Below are 14,094 nucleotides of genomic sequence, written 5' to 3'. Positions count from 1 at the left end.
TGTCGGCCTCCCAATAAGTCAAATCTTTGACTCTATGGAGATGTCCAAGAAAATAATAATAACAACAATAATACTGTCTTAGTGTGATACTTTTCCATTGTTTAGCTAGCATAGTGCACTATGAAATTATTTGATTCTCTTAGAATACTGGGTCCATCTTTGCATGAACCATCTTTTGTGACTATTCACTTGTAAGAGCCAAATCATTACATCACTTCATTAATTGCATTTTTGTCCATTGTACAGTTCCCCCCACATTCTATCTCCCTCTTTTTTTTATATCTTTTAGATTAGATCAACATATTATTTTGATCATTCATCATTACTTCTGATTTTCTTCACAGGATTACATTTCCCTTACTGATTTAAATGGAATGTCTGTTTATCTTTCTTTCATCACATTTTCAATGTCCTACATCTTTTCATGCATTGATTTTTCTTTTAGTCTTCTATATTCCTAAGCAATTCTGTTCCTTAATCTTATATAATTCTCTTTACATTAATTAGCCTGTTTATTTCTCATTTATTTTGCTATCGTTGAGATTACTTCATTTATTACCAAGGTTTTCAAGGTTTCTTTCTTTCTCTCTCTCTCTCTCTACTTTTCCCAGGAATTTATCTGCTATTTATTGTACTGTTTTCTTGATCTAACATTCCTGCTTCCCCACCCACAAAGTTTTTTTTTCCCTTTCTGATTGTTTATTCTGTTTGATTTGGCCATTTCCAAAAGCTTTATATTTATTTTTTTAGTTTATTCAAATCATAAACTTTCTTTTATTTGAGGCTTTGGTTTACTGCTTGAATCATGCAATTAAACATAACAAGATTAAGATTACCATCAACATTTGTTCTTGGATAAGTCATACAAAATTTAACTTAGTTTTGGAATATTTGCATTGTTATTATGGTACTTCTTAAATCTCCTAGCATTCATGTATAATTTCTTTTATAAATTCTACTGAAGGTGTTACTAATGTCTAGATTTCTTGGTCTACATAACTATTGATTTTTTTGCTTCTTTCATTTCTTAAATAACACTTCCAAAATTCCTAACTATTTTGTCTCATTTTTCTTTTCCAACCTACCACATTAAAATTTTCCTATTAATATAAATTCTAACTCTTTCCCAGCAAGAATAACAGTACTGTCTGGATGATGTAAGTGGCGGTGCACATAATTTAAATTAGTATTAAAGCCACAAATGTGTCGATGAAGTGGACTGAATCTATAATTACTTTTATGCATGTTGCAAGTAACCATTAACCATTTGGAAATACATCAATTTCACATTATACAATTAGTTGATACAGCAAGAATAACTAACAAAAATTAATATCAAACTTTCATTACAGTCAAATATGATTACTTGCCTGTTGCTCAAAAGTGATCCTAATGCCATTAGGCTATCTTCTAGAAGAGATATAATTTCAGCAGTATTGTCACCACGCAACAGAAGTTCACCTCGCATCTTGAATGTAGTAAATGTCAAATGATGACTACCCCATTCAGATGTCACTTGACGAAGTTTTGCTTCAATATCTTTTTCTTTTAATGCTGATATGCAGATGTCCTAAAAAAGAAATGCACTTTTATAATTTTTTTTTCTTTTGGTAGTAATAACATATGTCATCTAGTATATATAAAGTAAGTGCCAGGTCTTAACTTGGTTTATATTGAGAATGTTAAATTTAAAACTGAACAGCATTGTCACATATTTATATTTAGTAAAAAATTAAATAAATAAATGATAACTAAATAAATATCAATATACTACTGATATATTTGGAGTATCGTATATAGAGATTCAATGATTTGGGGTGTACAGAGTAAAGTACCAGAGGAGTGCTAGTTGGATGGAATGATAGTTCAATATGCAGAGGAAATGATAGTAATGGTTGGTATGAAATAGGTAGCATGAATCATGAAGCAAGAGATTTGAGATTGATGTTAGGGATAGTGCAAGAGAAAGGTGTCAGAGGGAAGATAACAGGTGTATTGCTACTGTATGATAATAGAGTGGAGGAAGAGTAGTGATAAAATGAGGGTGTAGGAAGAGAGGTCTGGAATATGTGAATGCTGTCACGGGACTATGGAGAAGATATTCAGTTGTTTGCAGATTATGTGAAGCTTATGAGGATTATTAGCAATAGCACTGATGTTGTTACTCATCAAGAGGATTTCAATAAATTGGAAATATAAACAAATGAATGGGAATATCAACTGAATGCAGCAAAGTTTTGAAAAATCTGGGATCCACAGATGGAATGTTTCATACTCACTTAGTGGAGTTATACTGAAGAAGTGGAAGAAGCAAGTCACTTCTTCCACAAGTGACTGAAGTGACTACAGATAAAAATTTAAAGTTCAGAGGGCATATTGCAAAGGTTATGAAGACATCTCAGAGAATCATAGCAGTATTGATTTATGTGCTAAGATCTCATCACCAAGATTTGAAGGGGATAAAATAACCTTGGAGAGGGAAGAGAGAGGGAGAGAGAGAGAGAGAGAGAGAGAGATAAGAAAAATTATATTGGGGATATGAAGACAGACTGAAGGCATGCAGACTGCAGAGTTTGGTGGATAGAACACAAAGGGGGGGGATGAATTATGATTGAGAATTTAAGCTGTCGAAGGATTATTATTGGATTAAAACTGGAGATATTTTCATATGGTAGAATGAGGGAGGAGCATCTGTAGCTTAATCGGTATAGACGAAGACCTTTGGTCAGAAAGACCTAGGCTCAATTCCCGTCAAGACGTGAGGAATCTTTATCTGGTCTCTTTCAACTAAAGGTGAATTAGTTGATCTCATACAGATGTAGGGGAGTTTTTTCACCCAGAAACTTGGATTTTTTTTGTTCCCCCAGAACAGGCAAACCAGCCCCATGAATGCACGCATCTACAGACAGAGGCTACACTGGGAGGCATAGAGCTAATTGCCTTATCCTCAAGGCAGTCACGGTTTCAAATCGTAATAGACCATGCCTAATACAAGCAAGAGGGAGAGAAACAAGGCCAAGGAGGGCATCCCTGGAAGTTGCAAAAGGAAGTGGAGAGTAAAAGGGTTTTGTATGGAGTGGTAGAAGCATGAAATGTATTGCCCAAAAAGGTGGTGAAAGTGCGAACAGTAGATGAGTTTAAGGAGTGGCATGATAGACATGATTGACCTCCTACGATGGGCCTTGTGACTTCATGGAGGTCAAGAAAACACAACAATAATAATAACCACATGACTTGCACGGCTTACCAAAATTCATTGAAGCTGCCATTATTGTAATTAATGTTAATGCAACGTGGAATGATGTGATGCTGTATAATTGATTAGATGTATTCAAGGAAGTAGAATAGATAAGATACCCAATAGTTATGGTGGACAAGGAACTGAATTTAGAAGGAAAAACTGCAAAAATTTTGAAAACAGAATGATGACAATGATAAAAACACTGACGTGTATAGATAGAGATTACTTACTGTTCCACTATATGATACTTGCGCAACCAAAATTTTAACTTTGTATTTGAATTAAACATGTATTGTACATGTATGATATATATATTGCTATAAACAGTGATTTCTCATGATGATGATCTGCAAATCATTAGCTAGGCAATGATAATGTACTCACGACCTTATTTGACAACTGATTTATTATTATTATTCCAAGATACCATGAGGAGTCATTGACTCATCATACCGTGCCATACACACATTCAAATCCTCTGCAGGTATGAGGCTCTCAGGCAATGCATTCCAATCATTCCCAACTCTTCATGAAAAAAATCTGCTTCTCACTATCCTGCTTATGTCCTCCTTATATAGCTTCCAGGGACCTCTTGTTCTCCCCCAATTTCCCACCATTTTATGAAAAACCTCTTGAACGTTAATCTTATAACAAGTCCTTTCTAACTTGTATGTCTCTATCATATTCCTCCTATCCACTAGACTCTGCAAATTACATTGTCTCAACATTTCTTCATCTTCAACATTCCAGAGACCAGAAACTATTTTGGTCAATCACATCTGCACCCTCTTCAACATCTGTTCATCTTTCTGAAAACCAGGTGACCAAATCTGTGCACAGTAGTCCACATGTGGCCTAACTAGAGCTTCATACAATGAAAACAGGACCTCCTTACTTCTAAAAGTCAGTGTCCTCTGCATCTTTCCCAGAATTTATGTTGTCCTCACAATTTTGGCAATATGTCCTCTAAAATTTCAGATCCTTATCCACCATCCAGAATCTCTCTCACTCTTATTTCCTCCACCTCCAACAATATATATCCCCACCAAGAGTAAATTCCACATCCCATCTTTGTTTTCCAAATTTTAAAATCTTACAATTTGCAACATTGAACTGGTATCCCCCATTTTCATGCCCATTTACTCAGTCTATTCAAGTCTTCTTGTAAGGCCACATCTGCTCTACTCCTCATTGTTTGTCACAACTTTGCATCATCTACAAACAACTGAATATCGCCATTCAAATCTTCCCCAATATCATTAACATGCAGGTTAAACAGCAATGGCCCTAAAACAGATCCCTGAGGGCACACCACTAGCGACTTTCTTCTTCTGGGATACTGATCCTCACACAGCCAATCTCCAATCCAATGCACTAGTCTAATATCCAACCCCATCTGCTCTGGTATGACTATCAACTTGTCATGTGATAATCTATCAAATGCCTTTGCAAAGTTTAAGTATACTACTGTGCATCCATCTCCTGCATCCAATGCTGCTGCTGTCACCTCATTATAATAAGTTAGCTGATTACTAAAACATGACCTACCTTTAGCAAATCCATGCTGTCTATCAAAGATAATAATACCATTCTCAACCCAATTCTGGATACTGATTGTGATTAGTCTTTCCAACACTATAACCACAAAAAAATGACACACAGATTGGCCTATAATTGGATGCTTGACTTCTGTCACCTCCTTTATGAAGCGGTACAATCAATGTCAAGGCAGATGTCAACTCCCTGGCACATTCCTTCAAAATACGCAGTGATATATCATCAAGTCTCAATTAATATAAAGTTTGCTTAATTCCCCATATACCTCTTCATTGCTCACACTCAGTCTCTCCTCCTCTTCCTCATCCACTGCTCTCAAACTCTCCATGATGTCACATTCACAAGAAGGAAGAGCCTTTATGAATTACTCATTAAATATCTCAATTATGTCCTCCACAGTAGTTGTCCTTATACCATTTTCACCAGTCAATGCCATCCTACCATAATCATTCTTATTTAGCTAGATACATATCAACAGAACTCCTTGGGATATTTTTTTGCTTCATTAGCGCTTCATGAACATTTGCAATCCTTACCAACCAAGTCACCCTCCTTGTGTGTTCTTTATATTCCTCATGGAGTTGATCATTACCACTCCTCCTCCACAATGCCTTTTTTTTCTCTGTATTGAATATTTAATCTCTTCATTCATCCATTTCACCCCTATCTTATTTGACCTTTGGAATACATCTAGACATTGCTTCTACTAGAGAGTTCTTGAATGTCACTCAAGCAGCATTGATCTCCTTTCAGACTCCTCATTCCATGCTTCAGCTCAAAGTTGTCTTTTGATTCTAATAATTGTTAGAATCACAGCCTGGACCCTCTTCAACATCTGTTCATCTTTCTGAAACCAGGTGACCAAAACCAGCCTTGTCATTCCACATATACCCTTTCCTCACAGAAGTCCTCACATGGGTAGCAACCACCCAGGTAATCATGGTTGCTTTCACAAACTGGAGAGAGATTTGACACCTCATTTGTAATAACATCCTCGGATGAGATGATCAAATCCAAGACCGTCATTTCTCATTTGTCCTCTGTTACATGTTCCTGAGGTGTCCCTCACTGGGATAATATGTACCTTATTATGTGTACTCCTCTATCTAGCAACATCTATGTATATTTTATATTATAAAAAATAAATAATAATAATAATAATCATTATTATTATTGTTATTATGTGACACCTCCAAGGAGCCAGATTCATTGAAGGAGGGCACCTACTTCTACTGTCACCACTACTTAATCCACCAAGCACACATAAGCTGCTGCCATCCACTTTGTCTGTAAATTATAAAATTATAAAATGTAATTAGCATTGTAATAACATATGATTACCTTTTCATATCACACAACCAAATTAAACGAAAAACAAGAAGAATATAATCTAGAAATACATTTGATACACTGAGATTGTGATAAACAATTGACAGAGATCCAAAGAAATTAAATTTTGGTTGAGAAGAAATGATATTCTCATTTTGTTTGCTCACGTGGAGGCAATAATCTGTCCATTAATTATTATTATTATTATTATCAACATCATCATACATCTACAAAGTCAAAAGACTCTGAGATGAGAGGTCCTATCATAAACCCCCCCACACACACACAGCTCATCAAACTATGCCTTTAATGCATTTATCATCTCTACATGCACCATTCTCAGGCAAAAAAAAAAAAAAGCCCTACTTCGCACTCCCCTGTTTGCACCTTACAGCTCAAGGATGCTGTCTTGTTGACCTTCTCTACCATTCTATGAAAAACCTCTTCTTATCTCTTAACAAATTATATATCTCTATCATATCCTCCTTCTTCCTCCTATTTGCTAAACTAGTGATTTTCAACTGGTTTGCTGCAAAAGGTCCACAGGTGTACTATGGAATGTTTGGAATAGGTTGAAAAGAAGCAAGAAAAAAACTAAGGAATAAAAAAAATTGTTGAGGTAAATTTTAGATGCATGTATATTTTTCATAAAAGATCAATAAGAATGAAAACAATAACAAATTATTATTATTATTATTATTATTATGTGACACCTCCAGGGAGTCCAAAGACTCAGTGAGGGAGAGTGTGCCAACAGCATTGAATGACTGTTTCCCTTCCAACTACTAACTGCACTCAAACTTGCTTAACTTTTTGCATGGGCCATTAGTAGCAGAGGCTCTACTAATCGACCAACCTTTGCTGGCAAATTAAATATAAAAATAATTATCCTAAAATTCCAAGAACTTCCTTCCCTATTGTTCCTGATTCCAAAATAACTTTGCAATGTACTTTTACCACCCTACCTTTCTACTTCATGTCAGGAAGCCTTATAGGATTTGTCACACTGGCCAAGCAAAAAAAAAAAACCTGACATTGTTTTTATATGCACAGAGAGGCCTTCATTTAAAGATGAGTGGACTAGAGTTTCAAATTACTGGATGAGATTATCAAAATGGTTAACTATATCAAGAGTAGGCCATTAAAATCAACGTTATTTTCAGCACTGTGTTCTACCATGGAAGCTGCTCACACACAACAACTGCTGCCCAAGGAAGTGAAATAGCCATCTTGAGGGCAGGTGCTTTCAAGGTTCTATGAGCTAATGGAAGAGCTAATTTTTTTCATGTCTGAAGAGTCTGAGTTGGCTGACCTGCTTAGTGATGAGACCTGGTGCAGTAAAGTTGAATTCGTAGCTAACATTTCCCAAGCCTTGAGCACTCTTAAGAGTATTCAAATCATTCTGCAAGTACTGCATATCAGCTGCATTCTTGATTATCCTGCCATCTTTGCATCATCTGCAAATAACTGGATGTCACCTATTAAATCCTTCCCAATGTCATTAATAATGAATAACAATAGACCAAGGACCGATTCTTGTGGTACACCACTAGTTACCTTAAATTTTGCAGACTCATATCCCTCTCCCCCCCACATATACAACTTTTTGTTATCTGTCAGTCAGCCATCCTCTCCATCATCATTATTATTATCATCATTAATCAATGTCAATCTGTTGCTGGATGAAGGACTTTCCAAGATTACTCCAAAAATGTCTGCCAATAGCTCTCCTTCCCCATATTACTCCTGCAAATCTGATGATATCATCAATCTGACATGATTTGGGTCAGCGTTGTGGTCATTTTTCCTCTTATAGAATTCAATCCCTTGCTTCTTTTGTCGATTGTTGATATTGTCTTTGAGCAATATGCACAGTCCATTGCCACTTCAGATGTTTCACTCTTTCTATATCAGAGACTTTGGTTTGATTTCTTATTCATGTATTCCATTTGTGATTCAGTCCTGTGATACCAAGTATACTTCTTTCCATACTAAATTGTGTTGTTCTTAATTTTTTAATTTCCTTTGTATTTAGTGTCCATTTTTCACAGCCATATGTCGATATAGGAAGAATACATTAGTTAAAAACTTTTCTTTTCAGGCATAATAGTAATTGGGTTTTGAATATTGACTAATTTTACAAATGCTTTCTCCATAAGCATTGTCCATCTTTTAAATTTGTTCATGATATTTTGTTCCACTGATCTGTTGTCCTAAGTATATAATGATCTACTTGTTCAATTCAACATTATTGATTTTTATTATTTCTGGCTGTGTATAACTACTGAATATAGCTCGGGTCTTCTTTTGGATTATCCAGCTGTTTTACTAGCAATTAAGTAAAATAAATGGCTTAAATATGGCAGAGGAGGACACTCTTTTTGAGGCCAATGAAATAGGCTATAGTATTTTATTTTATAAATAACCTCTTTTTCAATGATATCTCATTTCAATAATTGGAATAATAACAAATATAAACATAAATTTTAAAAATAATTTTTTGAAATCCATGATCAACATTATTTTTATAAATAACAACACAATTATTAAAATTTTAGCTATTGAACTTTTAAGCACAATCTTAATACTAATTTTTTTAAATCATTGCCAGAATCAATTGTACTGTCCTCAGAATTTAGCAATGTATCCTCAATATTTTAGGTCTTTATCTACCATTACCCTCAAATCTCTTATTTCCTTCAAAATATCTCAGCAAACTGTATAGTCTGTATTCCATCTCTGTTTCTAAAATTTTAAACCTTACACTTTGTAACACTGAACTATTAATCCCAGTCACTTGTTCATTCACTTGGTCTTTTCAAGTCCTCTTGTAAAGCTGCAACATCATCTCAATTCTTTATAGTCAAGCTTAGCATCATCTATATATAACTACTTATCCCCATTCAAACCTTCCCCAATATCATTACCATACCAGTTAAACAGCAACAAATGAGTAGATAGGCTTGTGTATTGGGAGTACAAGTTAGTTTATTTTAACAGTATTGATTCACAACACAGAAGGTTAAGAAAATAATTAATATTTATTAAACCTATTAGCTGATATTTTTCTGGTATTATATCCAACATCATCAGAGCACAAGAATAGTTTGTCACATTAAACAAAACAACAACAAATTAGTATAATATAACAGTTGGACTAGTTTAAAAAATTGTAACAGACAACACCAGGAACTAAAGTCGTAATTGGTACCATCTATTGTTGGAGAGAGAGAGAGAGAGAGAGAGAGAGAGAGAGAGAAAAAAAATTATTAATTAAATCTTAAAATGACTCTTCCTCAGATTTTTTGTAAATTGATACAACCGTACTTGTAGAGGTTTGGAGTATGTTTCAAAGTGCTGCTGATTCAAAAAACAATCTCTCTGACTTATGACTTCTGTGTAGCACTTTTGTTTTCTTTCACTTGATCCTGTATGAAGTAGTATCCAAAGCATGGTCTGTTAGACTGAACTTGTCATAATGATAGGATTTCCTATAGGATTTACTGCAAGTGCTACCCACAGTGAATAACCTACCACACTCACTGAACATTACTAAAGGATGCTACAAAGGATAATATGCAAAAAAAAAACATTCATCAGCCAACACATTGAATGTGGAGTTCTAGGCATCAATTGGAAGATAAATCTGCATAAAAAAAAACATTCAGAACTGAGGCTCACAACATGGATTTCCATGGAATGACTGCAATATGCAAGCCCTACATTACTCAAACCAACAATTCACACAACACCTTCTACTGAGCAGGTGGACAGGTGTGAGTGTGGCAGATGCCTGGTGAATGCCTCTTACCAGAGCACATAACCCAACTATGAAATTAAGAGGTGATGGTGTGGTCCTGTTTTTCCTGGTCTGGTCTCAGTTTGTGGTGTCATGAACACTGAACTCCGAGAGATATCTGAACTTTCTGGACAATGTAATGCTTCTTACTTAGTGCATTTCTATGGAACAGACTACTGTCTTTTTCAGCAAGACAATGAATCATGTCATAACACTGCTGCTGTAACTGCATGGTTTGTGGATATCGACATCACCACACTTGACTAGCTTACATAGAGTCCTGATCTCCACCACACTAACATCTGTGGGATGAACTGGAGCATTGGTTGAAGTCAAGGGATATTCAACTCACAGGCATCCACCCAGACCTCATTACATGCCTACAGGAAGAATGGTCCAAAATCCCCATTGATCACTATTATGCACTTGTGGAAAGTATGCCCCATAGGATTGCAGCAATCATTGCAGTGAAAGGAGATCCTACATCTTATTAAGGTGGGTGCCATGGCTGTTTGTTCTTCACAACATGATGTTCTTTAACTTCTTTTCAAGCAGTGTATATACTATATATAATATATATCATACATATATATACTGATGAAATTATTTTTAAAAACATGTGTATACATGTGACACACACACACACACACACACACACACACACACACACACACACACACACACACACACACACACACACACACACACACACACACGCGCGCGCACGCACACGCGCACACACGCACGCTGTGACAAAGTAAACAAAGTAATCTAAAACTTGAATTAAGATATTAATTTTTTTGTATGGCAGTCTACTTGAAAGCTTATTGTATACAGTACAGCAACACAAATGAGGATTTACAAGTGGTTTAATATTTCATACTAACCTCTATGTCTTCTTTGAAAGCTAGAAGTGGAGCATCAAGAATATTTTTAAGGTAAAAGCTATCACTCTCCACATCAAATGTATGACCTGTAACTTCAGCTAACCTCTGCCAATGACGGGGTTTCATGGCCCTATTAGTCATTAGCTCTAAGAGAGGACAAAGTTCACTAAAATCATCAATCGTCTTCTTTAAAGTGTTGAAGGCTGGCCACTCCTTCAAACCTTTAGGTAGTTTCCGGCATCTGTTTCAAAAATTTAAGCCATATAATTTGTTATTTACCATATTGCATACTTATTAGTAAATCACTTACTTAAAAGTAAATATACCTTACAATATAATTTGCAACTGATATAACTTGAAGAATATAATTTGCCAAAAATCTATGAGATTGATATATACTAGTAATTTATCTAAATAATGCATAGTGAAGATTTCATGATGAATTTCAATGATCATTTTTCTGGACAATAAGATTTTTAAGTAAGTTATTTTATTTTTCTCAGTCCAATTAGAAAATACCATATTTATTCAAGTTGAAATTGTACATTGTACGTGTTCAAAAAATAAGGGTTCAAGGTTCTTTACCAAATAAGAATGTATAAGAAATTGGGGGGGGGGGGGGATTATGCAAATACTGCATAATATTAGAAAAAATATTATCGTCTTAAGGAAATTTGAAAAGAAGCTCTGTAATTTAACTGCACCTATAATTGTGGGGGGGAAGGGGAGGTATGGGGGTGTTGGGGAGGGAAAGCATCTCTCTATCTTGGAAGGTCACATCTTAGGATGATCCAGGATGATTGGTTTCCGCCAAACAACCAGCTCTCACTTTGGCTCGAAGCTACCAATAAGAGAGTGACCAAACCCTGGTACACTATGTCAATCCAGAGGAAAACTAAGTGAGAGCAGCTAGATATGGTGAATCAATTTCCATGATTGCAGACAACAGCGTACACCATTACTGATCTTGATGCTGAAGATGAATGAAGATCAAGATTTAATACTGTATACCTAGGAGACAAAGATAGAACTTCCTCAATGGCCTACTGTGACGCAGAAAACAAGGAGGGGGGGAACTACTCCCCAAACACCATGGGAAATACAACAAGAACAATGACCACAAATTCCCGGCATCCTTTAAATGGGACAGGAGTGATAATATTCTCTGTTGAACAGATCAACATAGGAACATAGAATGTTAGAACTATTTGAGCTGGAAAGCTGAGAAATGTTATTGAAGAAATGAGAAGACTAAAATACAAGATATAAGATAGCCAGACTCAGGTAAATGCTGCTCCAATGATATGGCCCTATATTACTCTGGAAGCAGTAATAATACTCACTGATGTGGGGTAGGAATGTTAATAGGTAAAGAAACATCCAAAAATGTACTCAACTTTATTCCATTCTCCGATAGGTTAATGCTCATATTAAGGGTCAAGCAATCAACGTCAATGTTACACAAGTATACGCATAAACTGCAGACAATGATGATGCAAAAATTGACCTTTTCTCTTCTCAACTGAAAGAACTTCTCAAAATGACAAAGAAACTTGTCATCAACATCATCATCATTGAAGACCATAACATAAAAGTAGGGAAAGGAGCATCTGGAGTCACAGGAGGACAGTTTGGACTTGGGATAAAAAATGATAAAGGAGGTCTCATAATTTTTGTCAAGAAGAAGACCTAATAATTACAAATAAATGATTTGAGCTCTGAAACAGAAGACTCTACACATGAAAATCTGGATAACAAAAAAGAAACAATAGAGTCAGAAACCAAATTGATTACATCTTAGGTAATCAACATTTTAGAAGTAGTATAAGGAGTGTAAAGTTCTATCGTAGTGCTGACCATAATCCACTAGCAGCAGAACTTAAATTGAGATTAAAGAAAATCCAGAAAACAAAACAGATGAAAAAACTAAATTTAAAACTCTTAAAAAATCAAGAATAGAAAAAGAACTTAAATTAGTAAAGAACTTAATAGAAAAATTACTTGCAGCTCTAATGATGATGAACAGAAGCAAATGAAGTATGGAAGAAACTAAAAGAAAAATTATTAAAAATAAGTACAGGAATGAGTTATAGTACATCTCACAAGCAAAAGGATTAGATGACTGTTGAGATCTTATCCCTTATGGACCAATGCAGACTGCATAAAGATAAAGATACTACAAAATATAAAGAGATATAGGTCAAGATAAAATATAAAATAAAAGAAGCCAAAGAATACTGGATGAAAGAAAAATGTAATTAAATTGAGGATCTATAAAAAAAAAAACATGACTTCAATCTTCACAAAATTAAAGAATTCTCACGACTGATGAAAATACCTTATCTTATGCTACTTAAGATTAATGAAGGAGAGGTAATCCTAGAAACATCTAAAAAGGAACAAGTTTGGACTGAATACATTAAGGCACTATTTTCTGATATTAGACAAGCCTTAACAAATTCAAGGAATATAGTCATAAGTCCACCTATCTCGAAGTCTGAAGTAGTAAAGATGATCAAATTATCAAGAAATGGTAAAGCATGTGGACCGATGAACTACAAACAGAAATGATTAAACTAATCAATGATAGTAATATGGATAAAAATGTAAAATTATTCAAAGGATTTATGATACTGTAATACTACCTCTATGACTGTATAAACTCAATCTTCATTGCATTGCCTAAAAAACTAAATATAAAACTTGTGATTTTAGATTGATTATCCTAATGAGCAAGATGCTCAAAATATTCCTAAAAAATTATTCATAACAGATTATACCAAAAATGTGATGATCTTCTTAGTGAAACTTAGTTTGATTTTGGCCTAGAAACAAGAGAAGTACTTTTCTGATCACATATCTTAGTACAGAGAACAACAAACTGACCTTTATATTTATTAGCGTTTGTTGGTTTTTAAAAACAGGTTTAAAAACTATTTTTTTAGATAAATTTGTAAAATTTATAGTAATATGGATAAAAATGTAAAATTATTCAAAGGATTTATGATACTGTAATACTACCTCTATGACTGTATAAACTCAATCTTCATTGCATTGCCTAAAAAACTAAATATAAAACTTGTGATTTTAGATTGATTATCCTAATGAGCAAGATGCTCAAAATATTCCTAAAAAATTATTCATAACAGATTATACCAAAAATGTGATGATCTTCTTAGTGAAACTTAGTTTGATTTTGGCCTAGAAACAAGAGAAGTACTTTTCTGATCACATATCTTAGTACAGAGAACAACAAACTGACCTTTATATTTATTAGCGTT

At 34.6% G+C, this 14,094-nt stretch overlaps 1 protein-coding gene across 1 annotated transcript in view; it reads right to left on the bottom strand.

Annotated features, from left to right (window-relative positions):
- Window positions 1-14,094, bottom strand: part of LOC150110257 (dynein axonemal heavy chain 5-like) — a 972,373-nt gene that overhangs the window by 706,647 nt on the left and 251,632 nt on the right. The window contains exons 26-27 of the mRNA XM_090394637.1: window positions 10,814-11,054; window positions 1,371-1,570 (exon numbers count right to left, since the gene is read on the bottom strand). Of these exons, the coding sequence (XP_090250763.1) occupies window positions 1,371-1,570; window positions 10,814-11,054 (441 nt within the window). The remainder of the gene's footprint in view (window positions 1-1,370; window positions 1,571-10,813; window positions 11,055-14,094) is intronic.

This window comes from Typopeltis vanoorti, chromosome 1 (assembly GCF_054136105.1).
Source record: "Typopeltis vanoorti isolate ZY-2024b chromosome 1, IOZ_Tvanoo_1.0, whole genome shotgun sequence".
Classification (NCBI taxonomy): Eukaryota; Metazoa; Arthropoda; class Arachnida; order Uropygi; family Thelyphonidae; genus Typopeltis; species Typopeltis vanoorti.
The sequence above is the reverse complement of the archived record's forward strand: the minus strand, read 5'-3'. Positions and strand labels throughout refer to the sequence as shown.